This window comes from Oncorhynchus clarkii, chromosome 4 (assembly GCF_045791955.1).
Source record: "Oncorhynchus clarkii lewisi isolate Uvic-CL-2024 chromosome 4, UVic_Ocla_1.0, whole genome shotgun sequence".
NCBI classification, from domain to species: domain Eukaryota; kingdom Metazoa; phylum Chordata; class Actinopteri; order Salmoniformes; family Salmonidae; genus Oncorhynchus; species Oncorhynchus clarkii.
Genome location: NC_092150.1, coordinates 67,104,142 through 67,126,894, shown reverse-complemented (window position 1 = coordinate 67,126,894; position 22,753 = coordinate 67,104,142). Strand labels below are relative to the sequence as shown.

Genomic DNA, 22,753 nt, shown 5'->3' with positions numbered 1-22,753 from the left:
CATATACCGTTGACTATTGGATGTTCTTATAGGCACTTTAGTATTGCCAGTGTAACAGTATAGCCTCAGTCCCTCTCCTCGCAGAGCAAGGGGAACAACTACTCCAAGTCTCAGAGCGAGTGAAGTTTGAAACGCTATTAGCGCGCACCCCGCTGACTAGCTAGCCATTTCACATCGGTTACACCAGCCTAATCTCAGGAGTTGATAGGCTTGAAGTCATAAACAGTGCAATGCTTGAAGCATTGCGAAGAGCTGCTGGCAAAATGCACGAAAGTGCTGTTTGAATTAATGCTTACGAGCCTGCTGGTGCCTACCATCGCTCAGTCAGACTGCTCTATCAAATCATAGACTTAATTATAACATAATAACACACAGAAATATGAGCCTTATCTTATTAATATGATCGAATCCGGAAACTATCCTTTCGAAAACAAAACATTTATTCTTTCAGTGAAATACGGAACTGTATTGCATGTTACATTGCACAGCCTTCATGTTACATTGCACAACCTTCAATGTTATGTCATAATTACGTAAAATTCTGGCAAATTAGTTCGCATTGAGCCAGGCGGCCCAAACCGTTGCATTTTCCCTGACTCTGCGTGCAATGAACACAAGAGAAGTGACACAATTTCACCTGGTTAATATTGCCTGCTAACCTTTCTTTTAGCTAAATATGCAGGTTTAAAAATATATTGAAATATATATATATATACTTCTGTGTATTGTGCATCGATTATATGCAATGCAGGACACGCTAGATAAACTAGTAATATCATCAACCACGTGTAACTAGTGATTATGATTGATTGATTGTTTTTTATAAGATAAGTTTAATGCTAGCTAGCAACTTACCTTGGCTTCTTACTGCATTCGTGTAACAGGCAGGCTCCTCGTGGAGTGCAATGAGAGGCAGGTGGTTAGAGCATTGGACTAGTTAACTGTAAGGTTGCAAGATTGAATCCCGGAGCTGACGAGGTAAAAATCTGTCGTTCTGCCCCTGAACAAGGCAGTTAACCCACCGTTCCTAGGCCGTCATTGAAAATAAGAATGTGTTCTTAACTGACTTGCCCCGAGTCCAAAAATACCGATTTCCGATTGTTATGAAAACTTGAGATTGGCCCTAATTAATCGGCCATTCCGATTAATCGGTCAACCTCTAGTCCAGATAGGGTACAGTGGCATCCGTACAAAGACAGAGGCATGCATAGAGGGAACTCCAAATGGGACCTATTGCCAGCCCAGCATCGCCTCTTGACAATTAGGAGATGAGGAAGAGTTGAAGATAACGGAGGAGAGGGAAGAAGGGCATATAAAACCAAATTTCAAAATCCATATTAAACAGCAGTGTTGCAATTACTGAGACTCTAGGGAGGAAGCATCTGACTGAGATTCTCAATGAATTCATCTTAATAGATGTGAAGAGATGAAGGGGAGTAATAGTTTGCTGATGAAATGTCTTTCTAATGTATATTATGTATCACTATTATGATATGCATCTCATAAATGTGTATTAATGATTTACACTATACATACACAAAAGTATGTGGACACCCCTTCAAATTAGTGGATTCGGGCTATTTCGCAAACACCCGTTTCTGACAGGTGTATAAAATCAAGCACAGTCATGCAGTCTCCATAAACAAACATTGGCAGTAGAATGGCCTTACTGAGAGCTCAGTGACTTTCAAAGTGGCACCGTCATAGGATGTCACCTTCACAACAAGTCAGTTTGTCAAGTTTCTGCCCTGCTAGAGCTGCCCCAGTCAACTGTAAGGGCTGTTATTGAGAAGTGGAAATGTCTCGGAGTAGCAACGGGTCAGCCGCGAAGTGGTAGGACACACAAGCTCACAGAACCGGACCACCGAGTGCTGAAGCGTGTAAAAATAATCTCTCCTCGGTTGCAACACTCACTACCGAGTTCCAAACTGCGTCTGTAAGCAACGTCAGCCCAATAACTGTTCGTCGGGAGTTTCATGAAATGGGTTTCCATGGCCAAGCAGCCGCACACCAGCCTAAGATCCCCATGCGCAATGCCAAGCGTCGGCTGCAGTGTGAAAAGCTCACTGCCATTGGACTCTGGAGCAGTGGAAACCCTCTGGAGTGATGAATCCAGATGCCAGGAGAACGCTACCTGCACCAATGCATAGTGCCAACTGTAAAGTTTTGTGGAGGAGTAATAATGTTCTGGGGCTGTTTTTCATGGTTCGGGCTAGGCCCCTTAGGGAAATCTTAACGCTACAGCATATAATGACATTCTAGACAACTCTGTGCTTCCAACTTTGTGGCAACAGTTTGGGGAAGGCCCCTTCCTGTTTCAGCATGACAAAGCCCCCATGTACAAAGCGAGGTCCATAAAGAAAGGGTTTGTCGAGATCGGTGTGGAAGAACTTGACTGGCCCGCACAGAGCCCTGACCTCGACTCCATCGAACAACTTTGGGATGAATTGGAACGCCGACTGCGAGCCAAGCCTAATCGCCCAACATCACTGACCGACCTCACTAAAGCTCGTGGCTGAATGGAAGCAAGTCCCTGCAGCAATGTTCCAACATCTAGTGGAAAGCCTTCCCAGAAGATTGGAGGCTGTTATAGCATCAAAGGGAGGGACCAACGCCACATTAATGCCCATGATTTTGGAATGTGATGTTCGACGAGCAGGAGTCCACATGCTTTTGGTCAAGTACTGTGTCTAACAATTTGTATCACTAATTCACTTAATTGTGTATATTGCTATTGTTTAAAGTTATAGCCTCTCTTTCATGGAAGCCAGCTACCAGAGTTGACACTGGCAAAGAAGGGAACAGTTCTCCACAGAACGCTAAGGAAAGAAACTGTTTGGAGGTTCTCTTCTGCACTGTTCAGTAAATTTGGAGGAGTTGTTAAGATGGGGTGTCGTCTTGTTAATATTGGACACAATTTCAGAGAGCAAGCTAGCAAACCTGCCGTAGCTAGCTGCTTCCCAGATATTAGCTAGTGTTATCTAGCGATAATAGAATCTCCAACAAAGTTGACAGCAACAAAATTGGTATGTGGAAGTGCCTACAAAGAAGCTAACGTAAATTCACTCACTTTTGTACATCGCCTTGGTCCGTACAATTTACCTTATTTTAGCGCCCCAAAAACGTAAAACTTCCAGATCAACTGTAATGTCAATACCATTGTAAAGCACAATTTCTCCCCTTTCCAACAGAATCAATTACATGACCTAAACGCTGCCCGTTTCTGCATAATTCAAGAAGACAATGAGCCCCGTCGGGTCTTTTTAAAAATGGCGGGTGGGGAAGCGAAACTAATGCGTGGTAGTGAGGAGAACATTGTTTTTTTTCACTCGATCTGTCCAACTTATCACCTTATCGCATCTAAAATGTAAATAAAACACTATAAAGAGTTTATATAATGTGTCATTACATACCATTACATACCTATTTAAAGGTTTGAATCAGGTTTTTAGGACAGGGCTAAAGTTATCTTAGAAGTAAACAGCGGCTTTGAGAATGATGATCGCATGCAATGATGACGCAAAAAATGACTAGGTATCCCCCCTTACCCCCGTCACTGTCCATTTCTTGTTTTTAAAGGACGAGAGAAGTGGTGGAGAGAGATTCTACGACAGAAATAACTTTTCTCCAATACTATAGAGCTATTACCATGTCGATCAACGCTTGAATAGATACCTAGTTCACACCACCGATTTTGAAGTCAACACAGTCGCTACAGTCCCATTAGTTTTCTTTGTAGCCTTGTTTGAATGTTGCGGTTGCGCACATTTGTACGGAATGGGGTGAGTTTACGTTATCCCGTGAATCTTGAAAGTTTTAGTTAGAGCTTCCTCGAATACTTGCTCAGAAAGCTCAATGTTTTCCAGTCGTACGCTAATCCGCTTCACCAAGGACTGTAAACAGCGAGGCTCTCATCCAAAAGCGGAAGTTATGTCACAGGCTCTCCCTTGTGCTCAGAGGGCACTTTCGTTACTGCAGTTTATCTGATGTACTGCCAAAAAGACAATAGAGAAGTTAAATTTTTCTAGTCCAAATAAGACACTTTAGTCATTACCTTTGTGCACAAAATAACAATTTAATTACTAAAATATTTGTTGCAGGGTCCTTTTTTTTGCACTCAGAGTGTATGAGTGCATCAAAACTGTGATGTATCATGGGTAAAACGTGACCGACTGACTGATCTACAAATAATATTGAGTAGTTATTTATGATGCAAGTTGATTTGTAGATTAGTCAGTCTCACCTTGCCTTCAAAGTGGGCTGAAATGTCGAACGCATTAACATTTTATATTAATATCAATGTCTGTCAAGTTTTTGGATGACGTCATGATGACGTCGTCGCTCCTTCGCTGCTCCATGTACGCACTGAGCGCTAGTGAGCGGACAGAGTAGTCCCAGTAAAACCTGAACTAGCAAGATGGCAGCAACCACTTTTAGCTTTATGGCCTCGCTTTTCTCTTTACTCCTACGCCCAGCAAATGTTACAACCATGTCCCAAGCATCAGTGGTGCATTCATTACGTCTTGCAACGGAAACCGTTTACAGTTTAAGAACTGTAAGCAAAGGGAATGAAGGGAGCAGGGACCTACCAGAATTTGTCCAAAATAAAACAGTGTTTTGTTGCAAAACGTTTTAAGTTTGGAGTAAACAGTATCTGTTGCAAAACGTTTTGCAACAGAATGGCATAATTAATACACCCCGGATGCGCATAACGGTGAATTCAGACACTCACAAAAAAAATAATAATACAACTACAATGATAATATAAACGAATTTGTGATGAATACAAACCTTTTCAAAAAGTATGCAAATATTCAGTTCTAAGAAAAACCTAAGAAAAACAGTGCCATATGCTCACTGTATGCTTTCGATAGTTGCTACTTCACATGGTGTTATAAAAAAAGTTGCTAAATCAAAGTGTAAACTCACCTAAACCAGGAACAAAAGTGTTGAGAAATAGGCATATTACTGCTACTGGGAATGGCATGTATGGAATCGCTGCACGCAAAGGTCCTTTCTTCTCTCTTACTTGGACCACAACTCCACTGGTCGAAGAAGTAACTCCCTTTTCATTCATATCGGTGTCTTTCTGGTCCATCTTGAGCATAAAACACGCAAAGTGTGAAATATTTATCACACTGGATGAGCACACCTCTCCAAAGATGACCAACTGAACGAAGTGGACTGACTGTGTGTGTGTGTGTGTGTGTGTGTGTGTGTGTACGAAGGTAGCACGCAAGCACCGAGTATCTGCTCCTTTACACAGTTTTGTGAACACTGGTGGACTGACTACTTACTGTAGGTTACATAGCCTGATATATTTAAAGCGGCAGTACCCTGCTTGGTGTTTCAAAATATCTACCAATTAATGCCACCGAGACACCAAGAATTAGGCAAATAATAATTATAATAATAAATAAATACAACAAACAATATTTGCTCTATTTATATTCATATTATGGATGCACAACTAATGGCCTTTGGGTAGCAGAGAACACTGCATTTAAACCAGATATGTTCCTCTAGCTAAACCTCTCAGCTGCAGATTCACATGTGTAATAAAGTGTTGATAAATGTTGAGAACATCATGGGCTAGACAGTTCTGATTGGAGAATCGCCGTTTGCATCACAGAGCAGTGAAAAATAATCTATTAAATCCAGTTTTTAGATGCTACCGCCCCACCCCCCCTTTACTTCACGTCTGCTCATTTTGCGTGACTCATTAGCCAACAACAGACAGGTGTAAAAGCAGGGGGAAAAAAATGAAAACATAGGATTTAATAGATTCTTGTTCACTGCTGTGCGATGCAAACGGCAATTCTCCAATCAGAACCGTCTACCGATTATGGATCTAGCTTCGAACGCAGGACAAATGCTCCTAACAGGTGCATTCATTGGACCATGAGTTGTCTCAAACGCAGTCGCTACAGTCTGCCCTCATTAATTTATGAAATAATGAATCAAAGGTCTAACATTGGGTGAGGTGAGATAGAGAAAGAGAGAGAAAATAGAGAGGCAGAAAAAGGAAAGACAGCTTGACATGTAATACGGTTGAAGTTGGAAGTTAACATACACTTAGGTTGGAATCATTAAAACTTGTTTTTCAACCACTCCACAAATTTCTTGTTAACAAACTATAGTTTTGGCAAATCGGTTAGGACCGCCAACAAAAATAATGACCTACCCAAAACAGGACACCAAACAGTCCAAAAACATGACCAAACACAACCATCCACAAACAGAACAGAAAACAAGCCCGCACAAACGCAGGCGGGCATAGAAGGCTTAAATAGCCCTGAACAAAACCCCAAACGAGAAACAAGTAAAACCAATACAGACATAACCAACAGAAAAGGACAAGGGAATCGGTGGCAGCTAGTAGACCGTTGACGACGACTGGCGAGCGCCGCCTGAACAGGAAGAGGAGCCACCTTCGGTGGAAGTCGTGACAAGCTCTGTCAGGAGGAATGGGCCACAAATCACCCAACTTATTGTGGGAAGCTTGTGGAAGGCTACCCAAAACATTTGACCCAAGTTAAACAATTTAAAGGCAATGCTACCAAATACTAATTGAGTGTATGTAAACTTCTGACCCACTGGGAATGCGATGAAATAAATAAAAGCTTAAATAAATCATTCTCTCTACTATTATTCTGACGTCAATAAAGTGGTGGTCCTAACTGACCTAAGACAGTGAATTTTTAAAAAACTGAGTTGAAATGTATTTAGCTAAGGTGTATGTAAATTTCCGATTTCAACTGTAGATTCTAAAGGCTTTCCTGGTCCTTTTAAATGGCCTAGTCGTCTCCCAGCCCTGCTTCTTGGCTGCTGCTTGGTAATCATGCCTGATGTTTTCAGTGGGCCCACAGATCAAAGCTGAAATTACTGGGCTGTCCTATTAAAGCTCTGTGCAGAGCCTTAGGTTTACCCTGTAATTAATGGGATAATTAAGGGCAGTATGAGTCCAAATCAAGGGCACCGCCCCAGAGAGATATGAAGACAGTCATTGGATATGACTGGATGACCTCTCACTCTGACCTTAGTACAGTCCCCCTCTACCTTATTAGAAATAACCACTGAAGTCTCCCTACGGCACAGCGGTCTAAGGCACTGCATCGCAGTGTTGCGGCGTCACTACAGCTTGGATTTTGATCTCACAACCGGCTGTGACCGAGAGTCCCATAGGGCGCCGCACAATTGGCCTAGTGTCGTACGGGTTAGGGGAGGGTTTGGCTGGGTGGGATCTACTTGTCTCATCACGCTCTAGCAACTCCTAGTGGCGGGCGACTTCGGTCGCATGTTGAACGGTGTATCCTCCAACACATTGGTGCAGCTGGCTTCTGGGTTAAGCTAGCGGGTGTTAAGAAGCGCGGTTTGGCGAGTCATGTTTTGGAGGACGCATTATGCGACCCTTCGCCTCTTCCGAGCCATCTGGGAATTTCAGCGATGAGACAAGATCGTAATTGGAATTGGAGAGAAAAAGGGGGTCAAATTTGAAAAATAAATCACCACTGATATTTCTCACTGACCGGCTGGTTTATTGAGCGTGACCTTCTATTGCCATGTTGTAAGAGGGTTATAATACCAGTGAGATTGTTGAGGTTATGCCTCAAGTGCTTCTGTTCTGCAAGATTGGTGTAATTTGTCCTGCCAATTAGCCAAATGGCATTAATGGGAACAGAACAGTATCCACTGGGTTGGGTTCCCTCCTACATGCATAGGCCTAATTAGGTTAGCATTGTCTTATTGACATGATTGCTTTGTAATGTATTTTTATTATATAAATACGAAATCTCCTAAAAAGATTTGGATAATTTGGACTCCTAATAAGGTAACAATGGTATCAATTCCATTATGTTACTGTATAACATACTGTGTACTCATTGTGGGTATGGAACAATTTTAACCATTTATATGTGTAGAATTGTTGGAAGAAATTGAACCTTGATACTGTGTGGTGAGACTGTAGAGTGCCTTTTAATATAGTCCACATGGAGAATTCAATACATCTGATTTTTAATATGAATAAAAGGTAGATAAATTGACACAATTCTGCATTTTTACATTTCTTTCCTCACACCTGTATCACTTTTAGGAAGATTTTAAGCCACGTAACCCCAAAAAATGTTTAAAGTTATTTTGTTACTTTGTCAAAAGTCACTTCTGAAAATTATGATTTATTTACATCTGTCCCTCCTTTTAAGGTCAACACTTGTTATGTGAACTCTCGTTTTCATAATGGTGAAACTATTTTAAATATTATTTTTAAATGGAACATTGAACATCTAAAAGTCAGACCATAGAGTAAAGGCAGGTGAGCTGGTTCTACTCTTTTTGGACATTTTCTGGTGTTTTGTGGTGGAAACCTGAGACAGACAGGATAGAAATGTTTTGGGATGAAGCTTGTATTCAATTGCCACTCCCTGATGCACACAACAAGCTTCCATTCCCGCTGTCACAAGGGAATTTCAAATCATATCAAAAATCAATTTGTATTTGTAACATGCAACATGTGTAGGTAGACCTTAGTGAAGGGCTTACTTACAAGCCCTTAACCAACGATGCAGTTTTAAGAAAAATATAGGTTAAGTAAAAAATAGGAAATAAAGGTAACAAATAATTCAAGAGCAGCAGTAAAATAACAATAGCGAGGCTATATACAGGGGGTACCGATACAGAGTCAATGTGTGGGGGCACAGGTTAGTCGAGGTAATTGAGGTAATATGTACATGTAAGTAGAGTTAAAGTACCTATGCATAAATAATAAACAGAGAATAGCAGCAGCATGAAATGAGGAGCAATGCAAATAGTCTTGGTAGCCATCTGATTAGCTGTTCAGGAGTCTTATGGCTTAGTGGTAGAAGCTGTTGCCATAAGACTCATGAACAGTGAATCAAATTTATGGCTGATTTAAGAAGAAATCGTCAACCCTGTTACTTTATTTGGCACAAACCTGTTTTTAATGATGTTGAACATGTGCTCTTTATGACAGAATGTTAAAATTAGGTAAATCCCAACGTTTATTTTTTACCAAGTTACACTTCTCAAAAGGCACCGAATTGGTGAAATTACCAAGAGGTCGAGCAGAATTTTCTCAGACTATCCCCTCTGAAACAGATATGGTTTATTAAGGACTGGACAAGGAAATGCAATTGTCAATTCTCAGTAAATATTCATAATCTCACCCAACACAGATTGTCACTCTTTATCCCTACAAGGTTGTTTGTTGCCTAGCAACAGTGAAAACTGTAGGTAGAAGGGGCCATATTGATCGAGGGGGTTTGGGGTATTTCGCCTCTTGACCTGTGTGTGGGATTTATGTCATTTAAACCATAAGGTAATATGTTGAAATCCCTGTGACCCAGCCCCAAAGCATTTCAAACATGTCCATTTTACGCGGGGTCTCCGGCGGGTTGCCTCTTAAGAGGCACACATTTGGGTTTGATGAAGATTGGTCTCACCATAGAATTTGAAATAATTATATTTCTATGGGTCTCCCTTTGAATGAAATCTCCTTGAGGCTTGTCTAAATAATTACCATTTCATAAACAGCTTTAATGAACTACTGTTATACCTTACGGGTGACATACATCAGCAATATGCAAAGCTGATTTATTATGCCCAATGTATTTTCATTCCAATTCACTGTTCAATTTATTTCATTTATACACATTTACTGTTGCATGTTTCATTGGAAACAACTCGTATTGGAGAAAGCTTTGGATTTCAATGATATCATATCCCATAGAGAACCCCAACCAAATGAGAGAGAAAAAGGGAGAGAGAGAGAGGGGAGAGAGAGAGAATTTAATTTTCTCCAGACATATTGAAGTACCATATGAAAGGGGTTCTCATTGCATATTTGATATGATCCGACCTTTCCTACTCAGAACTTGATTGTTTCTCCACAGTCTCTCGTATCCCTGGGTCATGTGTTCTAACTGAAGTTCAGGCTATAACTGAGGAAATTGCGAACAAGTGCGAACAAGTCAAAAAGGTCAACACTTGCTGACTGATAAGGATCAGATGATGTCCTTCTTACTCACACATTTATTCTCCATTTATTTTATTTTATCAATCAGTTTAAACTTTCGAGTGCATTTGGAAAGGTTTAGCAACCAATCAAGCAGCTCTGCATCTTATTTTTCACAGAAATAAAGACACCGCCATCTTTGTTAACTTGTGTGGCGGCAAAGAAGGCACTGCCGACTTGCCAAAACTATAGTTTGTTAACAAGAAATTTGTGGAGTGGTTGAAAACGAGTTTTAATGACTCCAACCCAAGTGTATGTAAACTTCTGACTTCGACTGTTGTCATGCCCTGACCTTAGTTATCTTTGTTTTCTTTATTATTTTGTTTAGGTCAGGGTGTGACGAGGGTGGTTTGTTTAGTTTTTGTATTGTCTAGGAATTTTGGTAGTCTAGGTGTTTATATGTCTATGGTTGCCTAGATTGGTTCTTAATCAGAGGCAGCTGTTTATCGTTATCTCTGATTGGGGACCATATTTAGGTAGCCATATTCCTTGGGTAGTTTGTGGGTTCTTATTTTATGTTTAGTTGCCTGTCTGCACTACGCATATTAGCTTCACGGTTCGTTTTGATTGTGTGTTCAGTGTGTTCAGTGGTCAGTGTTTAGTGTTCTTTCTTTAATTAAAGAAGTATGTACGCTTACCACGCTGCACCTTGGTCTCCTCCATACAACGACCGTGACAACTGTAGGTAGTGGTAAAGTGATGAGGCAATAGGATAGATAATAAACAGTAGCAGCAGTGTCTGTGATGAGTCAAAAGAGTTAGTGCAAAAAGGGTCATTGCAGATTGTCCAGGCAGCTATTGGTCAACTGTTTAGCAGTCTTATTGCTTGGAGGTGGAAGCTGTTCAGGGTTCTGTTGGTTTCAGACTTGGTGCATCGGACTTGGTGCAAAATATACATATATAATTCGGTGTTTCTATGTCAAAAGGTTTTGTTATATTTCAGTCTTCTGTGATGTATATAAAGTGTATTATGCAATATATTTCAACCATACAGTGCATTCAGAAAGTATTAAGACCCCTTAACTTTTTCCACATTTTGTTACGTTACAGCCTTATTCTAAAATAAATGTTTTTTTCCCCTAATCAATCTACACACAATACCCCATAATGACAAAGTAAAAAAAGAACAACTAAAATATAACAGTATTCAGACCCATTACTCAGTACTTTATGGGAGAACCTTTGGCAGTGAAGCACCTTACAGCCTCAAGTATTCTTATGAATGACTACACAATCTTGGCACATCTGTATTTGGGGAGTTTCTCCAATTATTTTCTGCAGATCCTCTCAAGCTCTGTCAGGTTGGATGGGGAGCATCCAGAGATGTTTGATCGGGTTCAAGTCCGGGCTCTGGCAGGGCCACTCAAGGCCATTCAGAGACTTGTCCTGAAGCCACTCCTGCGTTGTCTTGACTGTGTTCTTAGGGTCTTGTTGGAAGGTGAACCTTCGCCCCAGTCTGAGGTCCTGAGCGCTCTGGAGCAAGTTTTCATCAAGAGATAGATACTTCCGGCGCCGACAGAGATGGCCGCCTCGCTTCGTGTTCCTAGGAAACTATGCAGTATTTCGTTTTTTTATGTGTTATTTCTTACATTGTTACCCCAGGAAATCTCAAGTTTTATGACATACAGCCGGGAGGAACTATTGGATATAAGAGCAACGTCAACTCACCAACATTCTGACCAGAAATACTACTTTCCCGAAGCAGATCCTTTGTTTGGTCCACCACCTAGTACAATGGATCGGATCCCAGCCGGCGACCCAAAACAACGGCGCCGCAGAAGGGGCAGACGGAGCGGTCTTCTGGTCAGGCTCCATAGAAGGGCACATCGCACACCGCACCCGAGCATACTACTCGCAAATGTCCAGTCTCTTGACAACAAGGTAGACGAAATCCGAGCAAGGGTTCCCTTCCACGTTTCTTGTTTCACGGAAACATCGCTCACTCGGGATACGTCATCAGAGTCAGTACAGCCACCTGGTTTCTTCACGCATCGCGCCGACAGAAACAAACATCTCTCTGGTAAGAACAAGGGCAGGGGTGTATGCCTTATGATTAACAAGATGTGGTGTGATCATAACAACATACGGGAAATCAAGTCCTTTTGTTCACCTGACCTAGAATTCCTTACAATCAAATGCCGACCGCATTATCTACCAAGAGAATTCTCTTCGATCATAATCACAGCCATGTATATCCCCCCCCAAGCAGACACATCGACGACCCTGAAATAACTTAATTTGACTCTATGTAAACTGGAAACCACATATCCTGAGGATGCATTTATTGTAGTTGGGGATTTTAACAAGGCTAATCTGAAAACAAGGCTCCTGTCACGTTCTGACCTTTATTTCCTTTGTTTTGTATTTATTTAGTATGGTCAGGGCGTGAGTTGGGTGGGCAGTCTGTTTGTTTTTCTATGTTTTGGATTAGTATGGTTCTCAATCAGAGGCAGGTGTCATTAGTTGTCTCTGATTGAGAATCATACTTAGGTGGCCTGGGTTTCACTGTGTGTTTGTGGGTGATTGTTCCTGTCTTTGTGCTTGCACCAGATAGGGCTGTTTTGAGTTCTCACGTTTCTTGTTTTCGTTAGTTTATTCATGTATAGTGTCTTCATTAAAATACAATGAATAACCACCACGCTGCGTTTTGGTCCGCCTCTACTTCACAACAAGAGAACCGTTACAAAATCACCCACCACAACAGGACCAAGCGGCGTGGTAACGGGCAACGTCAAAAGCAGCAGCAGGAGAAGGAACAGAGGCAGCAGCAACAGGAGCAGCAGCAGCAGCAGTGGGAGAGGCTGCACTACTTGGAGAAATGGACTTGGGAGGAGATTCTAGACGGGAAAGGACCCTGGGCAGAGCCAGGGGAATATTGCCGCCCCAAAGCCGAGCTGGAGGCAGCAAAAGCAGAGAGGCGGCATTATGAGGAGCTAGCACGGCAGAGCGGATGGAGACCCGAGAGTCAGCCCCAAAAATGTATTGGGGGGGGCACACAGGAAGTGTGGCGAAGCCAGGTAGGAGACCTGCACCAACTTCCTGTGCTTACCGGGGGGCGAGAGAGACCGGGCAGGCACCGTGTTATGTGGTGGAGTGCACGGTGTCCCCAGTGCGGGTGCCCAGCCCGGTGCGGTACATTCCAGCTCCGCGTATCGGCCGGGCTAGAGTGGGCATCGAGCCAAGTGCCATGAAGCCGGCTCTACGCATCTGGTCTCCAGTGCGTCTCCTTGGGCCGGCTTACATGGCACCAGCCTTGTGCACGGTGTCCCCGGTTCGCCTGCATAGCCCAGTGCGGCTATTCCACCTCGCCGCACTGGCAGGGCGACCGGGACCATTCAACCAGGTAAGGTTGGGCAGGCTCGGTGCTCCAGAGCTCCAGTGCGCCTAAACGGTCCGGTCTATCCGTCACCACCTCCACGCACCGTCTGCCCAGCGCCGCCAGTGCTGCCCGTCTGCAAGGAGCCGCCAGTGCCGCCAGTCTGCAAGGAGCCGCCAGTGCCGCCAGTCTGCAAGGAGCCGCCAGTGCCGCCAGTCAGCCAGGGGCCGCCAGTGCCGCCAATCAGCCAGGGGCCGCCAGTGCCGCCATTCAGCCAGGGGCTGCCAGTGCCGCCATTCAGCCAGGGGCTGCCAGTGCCGCCAGTCAGCCAGGGGCCGCCAGTGCCGCCAGTCAGCCAATCAGCCAGTGCCGCCAATCAGCCAGGGGCCGCCAGTCAGCCAGGGGCCGCCAGGGCCGCCAGTCAGCCAGGGGCCGCCATTCAGCCAGGGGCCGCCAGTGCCGCCAGTCAGCCAGGGGCCGCCAGTGCCGCCAGTCAGCCAGGGGCCGCTAGTGCCGCCAGTCAGCCAGGGGCCGCCAGTGCCGCCAGTCAGCCAGGAGCCCCTCAGCCCAGAGGCGCCAGAGCCCCTCAGCCCAGAGGCGCCAGAGCCCCTTAGCCCAGAGGCGCCAGAGCCCCTCAGCCCAGAGGCGCCAGAGCCCCTCTGTCCCGAGCAGCCGCCCCTCTGTCCCGAGCAGCCGCCCCTCTGTCCCGAGCAGCCGCCCCTCTGTCCCGAGCAGCCGCCCCTCTGTCCCGAGCTGCCGCCCCTCTGTCCCGAGCTGCCGCCCCTCTGTCCCGAGCTGCCGCCCCTCTGTCCCGAGCTGCCGCCCCTCTGTCCCGAGCTGCCGCCCCTCTGTCCCGAGCTGCCCCTCTGTCCATTGAGAAGAGTGGCCATGGTTAGGAAGCCACGGAGGCGGACAATGAGGCGGACTAAGACCATGTTGAAGTGGGGTCCGCGTCCCGCGCCAGAGCCGCCACCGCGGACAGACGCCCACCCAGACCCTCCCCTATAGGTCAAGGTTTTGCGGCCGGAGGCCGCACCTTTGGGGGGGGGGGGGGGGGGGTACTGTCACGTTCTGACCTTTATTTCCTTTGTTTTGTATTTATTTAGTATGGTCAGGGCGTGAGTTGGGTGGGCAGTCTGTTTGTTTTTCTATTGTTTTTTTGGGGTATTTCTATGTTTCGGCCTAGTATGGTTCTCAATCAGAGGCAGGTGTCATTAGTTGTCTCTGATTGAGAATCATACTTAGGTAGCCTGGGTTTCACTGTGTGTTTGTGGGTGATTGTTCCTGTCTTTGTGCTTGCGGATAGGGCGGATAGGGCTATTTTGAGTTCTCATGTTTCTTGTTTTCGTTAGTTTATTCATGTATAGTGTCTTCATTAAAATACAATGAATAACCACCACGCTGCGTTTTGGTCCGCCTCTACTTCACAACAAGAGAACCGTTACAGCTCCCTAAATTTTATCAGCATATCGAATGCTCGACCTGGGCTGGCAAAACCATGGATCATTGTTATTCTATCTTCCGTGACGCATACAAAGCCCTTCCCTGCCCTCTTTTCAGAAAATCAGACCACGACTCCATTATGTTGCTCCCAGCCTATACACAGAAACTAAAAACAGGAAGCGCCTGTGCTCAGGTCTGTTCAACGCTGGTCTGACCAATCGGATTCCACGCTTCAAGATTGCTTCGATCACGTGGACTGGGATATGTTCCGCATAGCGTCGGACAATAACATGGATGAATATGCTGATTCGGTGAGCGAGTTTATTAGCAAGTGCATCGGTGATGTTGTACCCACAGTGTCTATTAAAACCTTCTCCAACCAGAAACCGTGGATTGATGGCAGCATTAGCGCAAAACTGAAAGCGCAAACAACTGCTTTTAATCAGGGCAAGGTGACCGGAAACATGACAGAATAAAAACAGTGTAGCTATTCCCTCCGCAAGGCAATCAAACAAGCTAAGCATTAGTATAGAGACAAAGTAGAGTCGAAATTCAATGGCTCAGACACGAGAGGTATGTGGCAGGGTCTGCAGTCAATCAAGGACTACAAAAGGAAATCCAGCCCCGTCGTGGACCACAATGTCTTGCTCCCAGACAAACTAAACAACTTCTTTGCTCGCTTTGAGGTCAATACAGTGCCACTGACACAACCCGCTATCAAAACCTGCGGGCTCTCCTTCACTGCAGCTAACGTGAGTAAAACATTTAAACGTGTTAACCCAACGGCATCCCCAGCCGTGTCCTCAGAGCATGCGCAGACTAGATGACTGGTGTGTTTACGGACATATTCAATCAAACCTTATCCCAGTCTACTGTTCCCACATGCTTCAAGAGGGCCACCATTGTTCCTGTTCCCAAGAAAGCTAAGGTAACTGAGCTAAATTACTATCGCCCCGTAGCACTCACTTCCATCATCATGAAGTGCTTGACTAGTCAAGGACAATATCACCTCCACCCTACCTGAAACCATAGACCCACTCCAATTTGCTTACCGCCCCAATAGGTCCACAGACGACGCAATCGCAATTACACTGCACACTGCCCTAACCCATCTTACCTATGTAAGAATGCTGTTCATCGACTACAGCTCAGCATTTAACACCATAGTACCATCCAAACTAGTCATTAAGCTCGAGTCCCTGGGTCTTAACTCCGCCCTGTGCAACTGGGTCCTGGACTTCCTGACGTGCCGCTCCCAGGTGGTGAGGGTAGGAAATAACATCTCCACCCCGCTGATCCTCAACACTGGGGCCCCACAAGGGTGCATTCTCAGCCCTCTCCTGTACTCTCTGTTCACCCATGACTGCGTGGCCATGCACGCCTCCAACTCAATCATCAACTTTGCAAACGACACTACAGTGGTATGCTTGATTACCAACAATGACGGGATGGCCTACAGGGAGGAGGTGAGGGCCCTCGGAGTGTGGTGTCAGGAAAATAACCTCACACTGTCATGTATTGTCATGTTGTGTCTTGTTTCTGTCCTTTCCCTTCACCCTGTCTCCCTCTGCTGGTCGTTATTAGGTTACCTTTTCTCCCCCTCTTTCCCCCAGCTGGTCCTTGTCTCCTCCTAACTACCTCGTCACCCCTTTTCCCACCTGTTCCCTTTTTTCCCTCTGATTAGTCCTCTATATCTCTCTCTGTTTTTGTTCCTGTCTTTGTCGGATTCTCGTTTGTGTTACTCATGCCTGAACCAGACTATCGTCGTGTTTGCTGCAACCTTGTCCTGTCCTGTCGGAATCTGCCTGTCCATCTGAGCCTACGTGTGTTTCGTCATTAAAGTAACTCTGTTTTGTTAATTCGCTTTTGGGTCCTCATTCACGCACCATAACAGAAGAATCCGACCAAGAATGGACCCAGCGACTTCGGATCCTCTCCACTCTGCCGTCGAGATCCAGGGAGCGATGCTAGGCAGACACGAGCAGGAATTGTCTGCTGCTCGACATGCCGTTGAGACCCTGGCCACCCAAGTCTCCAACCTCACAGAACAGGTTCACCATCTCCGCCTCGATCCACTGGCCACTTCCAGGGCTTTCGAATCTCCGGAGCCCAGAATCAATAACCCGCCGTGTTACTCTGGGGAGCCCACTGAATGCCGCTCGTTCCTCACCCAGTGTGATATTGTGTTTTCTCTCCAGCCCAACACTTACTCCAGGAGCACTGCTCGTGTCGCCTACGTCATATCTCTCCTTACTGGACGGGCTCGTGAGTGGGGCACGGCAATCTGGGAGGCAAGGGCTGAGTGTACTAACCAGTATCAGGACTTTAAGGAGGAGATGATACGGGTTTTTGATCGATCTGTTTTTGGGGAGGAGGCTTCCAGGGCCCTGTCTTCCCTATGTCAAGGTAATCGATCCATAACAGACTACTCTATTGAGTTTCGCACTCTTGCTGCCTCCAGTGGCTGGAACGAGCCGGCTTTGCTCGCTCGTTTTCTGGAGGGTCTCCGCGCAGAGGTAAAGGATGAGATTCTCTCCCGGGAGGTTCCTTCCAGCGTGGATTCCTTGATTGAACTCGCTATTCGCATTGAGCGACGGGTTGATCTTCGTCACCGAGCTCGTGGAAAGGAGCTCGCGTTCTCCGTTGCCCCCCTCTCCGCATCACTACCATCTTCCTCTGCCGGCTCGGGTGCTGAGCCTATGCAGCTGGGAGGTATCCACATCTCGACTAAGGAGAGGGAACGGAGAATCACCAACCGCCTCTGTCTCTATTGCGGTTCTGCTGGTCATTTTGTCACTTCATGTCCAGTAAAAGCCAGAGCTCATCAGTAAGCGGAGGGCTACTGGTGAGCGCTACTACTCCTGTCTCTCCTTCAAGATCCTGCACTACCTTGTCGGTCCATCTACGCTGGACCGGTTCGTCAGCTTCCTGCAGTGCCTTAATAGACTCTGGGGCGGAGGGCTGTTTTATGGACGAGACCTGGGCTCGGGAACATGACATTCCTCTCAGACAGTTAAGGGAGCCCACGGCCTTGTTCGCCTTGGATGGTAGTCCTCTCCCCAGGATTCAGCGTGAGACGCTACCTTTAACCCTCACTGTCTCTGGTAATCATAGCGAAACCATTTCTTTTTTAATTTTTCGTTCACCTTTTACACCTGTTGTTTTGGGCCATCCCTGGCTAGTTTGTCATAATCCTTCTATTAATTGGTCTAGTAATTCTATCCTCTCCTGGAACGTCTCTTGTCATGTGAAATGTTTAATGTCTGCTATCCCTCCTGTTTCCTCTGTCTCTTCTTCACAGGAGGAGCCTGGTGATTTGACAGGGGTGCCGGAGGAATATCACGATCTGCGCACGGTGTTCAGTCGGTCCAGGGCCACCTCTCTTCCTCCACACCGGTCGTATGATTGTAGTATTGATCTCCTTCCGGGAACCACTCCCCCCCGGGGTAGACTATACTCTCTGTCGGCTCCCGAACGTAAGGCTCTCGAAGATTATTTGTCTGTAGCTCTTGCCGCCGGTACCATAGTCCCCTCCTCCTCTCCCGCCGGAGCGGGGTTTTTTTTTGTTAAGAAGAAGGACGGGTCCCTGCGCCCCTGCATAGATTATCGAGGGCTGAATGACATAACAGTGAAGAATCGTTATCCGCTTCCTCTTATGTCTTCAGCCTTCGAGATCCTGCAGGGAGCCAGGTTTTTCACTAAGTTGGACCTTCGTAACGCTTACCATCTCGTGCGCATCAGGGAGGGGGACGAGTGGAAGACGGCGTTTAACACTCCGTTAGGGCACTTTGAATACCGGGTTCTTCCTTTCGGCCTCGCTAACGCTCCAGCTGTCTTTCAGGCATTAGTCAATGATGTCCTGAGAGACATGCTGAACATCTTTGTTTTCGTTTACCTTGACGATATCCTGATTTTTTCACCGTCACTCCAGATTCATGTTCAGCACGTTCGACGTGTCCTCCAGCGCCTTTTAGAGAATTGTCTTTTTGTGAAGGCTGAGAAGTGCACTTTTCATGCCTCCTCCGTCACATTTCTCGGTTCTGTTATTTCCGCTGAAGGCATTAAGATGGATCCCGCTAAGGTCCAGGCTGTCATTGATTGGCCCGTCCCTAAGTCACGCGTCGAGCTGCAGCGCTTTCTCGGCTTCGCGAACTTCTATCGTCGTTTCATCCGTAATTTCGGTCAGGTGGCAGCTCCTCTCACAGCCCTTACTTCTGTCAAGACGTGCTTTAAGTGGTCCGTTTCCGCCCAGGGAGCTTTTGATCTCCTCAAGAATCGTTTTACATCCGCTCCTATCCTTGTTACACCTGACTTCTCTAGACAGTTCGTGGTCGAGGTTGACGCGTCAGAGGTGGGCGTGGGAGCCATTCTTTCTCAGCGCTCCCTCTCTGACGACAAGGTCCACCCTTGCGCGTATTTTTCTCATCGCCTGTCGCCGTCGGAACGTAACTATGATGTGGGAAACCGCGAACTGCTCGCCATCCGCTTAGCCCTAGGCGAATGGCGACAGTGGTTGGAGGGGGCGACCGTTCCTTTTGTCGTTTGGACTGACCATAGGAACCTTGAGTACATCCGTTCTGCCAAACGACTTAATGCGCGTCAGGCGCGCTGGGCGCTGTTTTTCGCTCGTTTCGAGTTTGTGATTTCTTATCGTCCGGGCTCTAAGAACACCAAGCCTGATGCTTTATCTCGTCTCTTCAGTTCTTCAGTAGCCTCCACTGACCCCGAGGGGATTCTCCCTGAGGGGCGTGTTGTCGGGTTGACTGTCTGGGGAATTGAGAGGCAGGTAAAGCAAGCACTCACTCAAACTCCGTCGCCGCGCGCTTGTCCCAGGAACCTTCTTTTCGTTCCCGTTCCTACTCGTCTGGCCGTTCTTCAGTGGGCTCACTCTGCCAAGTTAGCCGGCCACCCTGGCGTTCGGGGTACGCTTGCTTCCATTCGCCAGCGTTTTTGGTGGCCCACCCGGGAGCATGACACGCGTCGCTTCGTGGCTGCTTGTTCGGTCTGCGCGCAGACTAAGTCCGGTAACTCCCCTCCTGCCGGCCGTCTCAGGCCGCTTCCCATTCCCTCTCGACCGTGGTCTCACATCGCCTTAGATTTTGTCACCGGACTGCCTTCGTCAGCGGGGAAGACTGTTATTCTTACGGTTGTCGACAGGTTCTCTAAGGCGGCTCATTTTATTCCCCTTGCTAAGCTTCCTTCTGCTAAAGAGACGGCACAAATCATCATCGAGAATGTTTTCAGAATTCATGGCCTTCCGTCAGACGTCGTTTCGGACAGAGGTCCGCAATTCACGTCTCAATTTTGGAGGGAGTTTTGCCGTTTGATTGGGGCTTCCGTCAGTCTCTCTTCCGGCTTTCACCCCCAGTCTAACGGTCAAGCAGAACGGGCCAATCAGACTATTGGTCGCATCTTACGCAGTCTTTCTTTTCGCAACCCTGCGTCTTGGTCAGAACAGCTCCCCTGGGCAGAATACGCCCACAACTCGCTTCCTTCGTCTGCGACCGGGCTATCTCCTTTTCAGAGTAGCCTCGGGTACCAGCCTCCGCTGTTCTCATCTCAGTTCGCCGAGTCCAGCGTTCCCTCCGCTCAGGCTTTTGTCCAACGTTGCGAGCGCACCTGGAAGAGGGTCAGGTCTGCACTTTGCCGTTATAGGGCGCAGACTGTGAGGGCTGCTAATAAGCATAGAACTAAGAGTCCTAGATATTGTCGCGGTCAGAGAGTTTGGCTCTCCACTCAGAACCTTCCCCTTAAGACTGCTTCTCGCAAGTTGACCCCGCGGTTCATTGGTCCGTTCCGTATTTCCCAGATCATCAATCCTGTCGCAGTTCGACTTCTTCTTCCGCGATATCTTCGTCGCGTCCACCCGGTCTTCCATGTCTCCTGTGTCAAGCCCGTTCTTCGCGCCCCCGCTCGTCTTCCCCCCCCCCCCCCCATCCTTGTCGAGGGCGCACCCATCTACAGGGTCCGTAGGATTTTGGACATGCGTCCTCGGGGCCGTGGTCATCAGTACCTAGTAGATTGGGAGGGGTACGGTCCTGAGGAGAGGAGTTGGGTTCCCTCTCGGGACGTGCTGGACCGTGCGCTGATCGATGATTTCCTCCGTTGCCGCCAGGTTTCCTCCTCGAGTGCGCCAGGAGGCGCTCGGTGAGTGGGGGGGTACTGTCATGTATTGTCATGTTGTGTCTTGTTTCTGTCCTTTCCCTTCACCCTGTCTCCCTCTGCTGGTCGTTATTAGGTTACCTTTTCTCCCCCTCTTTCCCCCAGCTGTTCCTTGTCTCCTCCTAACTACCTCGTCACCCCTTTTCCCACCTGTTCCCTTTTTCCCTCTGATTAGTCCTCTATATCTCTCTCTGTTTTTGTTCCTGTCTTTGTCGGATTCTCGTTTGTGTTACTCATGCCTGAACCAGACTATCGTCGTGTTTGCTGCAACCTTGTCCTGTCCTGTCGGAATCTGCCTGTCCATCTGAGCCTACGTGTGTTTCGTCATTAAAGTAACTCTGTTTTGTTAATTCGCTTTTGGGTCCTCATTCACGCACCATAACACACACTCAATGTCAACAAAACAAAGGAAATGATCATGGATTTCAGCAAACAGCAGAGGGAGCAGTCCCCTATCCACATCGACGGGACAGTAGTAGAGAAGGTGGAAAGTTTTAAGTTCCTCGGCATACACATCATGGACAAACTGAAATGGTCCACCCATTCGCATTAACATCTGCTAGCCATGAGTATGTGACAAATAAAATTTGATTTGATTTGATTTTGTACTTTGCTCCGTTCATGTTTCCCTTCATCCTGACTAGTCTCCCAGTCCCTGCCGCTGAAAAACATCCCCACTGCATGATGCTGCCACCACCATGCTTCACTGTAGGGATGGTATTGGCCAGGTGTTGAGCAGTGCCTGGTTTCCTCCAGATGGGCCGCTTGGGATTCAGGCCAAAAAGTTCAATCTTGGATTCATCAGACCAGAGAATAATGTTTCTCATGGTCTGAGAGTACTTTAGGTGCCTTTTGGCAAACTCCAAGTGGGCTGTCATGTGCCTTTTACTGAGGAGTGGCTTCCGTCTGGCCACTCTACCATAATAGGCCTGATTGATGGAGTGCTGCAGATATGGTTATCCTTCTGGAAGGTTCTCCCATCTCCACAGAGGAACACTGAAGCTCTGTTAGAGTGACCATCGGGTTCTTGGTCACCTTACTCACCAAGGTTTTTCTCCCTTGATTGCTCAGTTGAGCCAGGCTGCCAGCTCTAGGTAGAGTCTTGGTGGTTCCAAACTTTCTGAAATTGTATTTTTATCAACCCCCCCTTTTTATAATTGGAATGTGATACCACTAGGCAACGGTGTGCTTTAGGACCATGTGGACACCTCCAAACCGTAGGGTAGGCTGTTTGGTGTGTTTATCTGACTGGATAAAAATAATAATAATAATAATAATTATGTCCCTCCCACTTCTAAAACCAAAATTGCACCCCTGAAAATAGGCAATAGTGAAATTACAAAACAACAGCCAACAATTCAATGAGTCAGGATCGCAGTCTTTGGTCAATTGAGCATCACCACTCAATAGTCAGTCTTTCTGGAGGCCTGCTGGTCCTCTGAGACCTGCACAGGGTCTGAGGCACTGTGTCAGAAGCTACTGTCACTCTCCCAGTACCTGGTGTCCCAGAAACATCCCGCCTAGAGTCACACTCCCAGTACCTGGTGTTCCAGAAACATCCCTCCTAGAGTCACACTCCTAGTACCTGCTGTCCCAGAAACATCCCCCCTAGAGTTACACTCCCAGTACCTGGTGTCCCAGAAACATCCCCACTACTGTCACACTCCCAGTACCTGGTGTCCCAGAAACATCCCCACTAGAGTCACACTCCTAGTACCTGGCGTCCCATAAACATCCCCACTACTGTCACACTCCCAGTACCTGGTGTCCCAGAAACTTCCCCACTACTGTCACACTCC

At 46.7% G+C, this 22,753-nt stretch overlaps 1 protein-coding gene across 1 annotated transcript in view; it reads right to left on the bottom strand.

Moving 5' to 3' along the window:
* The window catches only part of LOC139407795 (stum, mechanosensory transduction mediator homolog), a 44,102-nt gene extending 38,829 nt beyond the window's left edge, over positions 1–5,273 (bottom strand). Inside the window, exon 1 of the mRNA XM_071151660.1 lies at positions 4,930–5,273. Within this exon, the coding sequence (XP_071007761.1) occupies positions 4,930–5,107 (178 nt within the window). The 5' untranslated portion in view covers positions 5,108–5,273. The remainder of the gene's footprint in view (positions 1–4,929) is intronic.
* Positions 5,274–22,753: the final 17,480 nt, after the last annotated feature.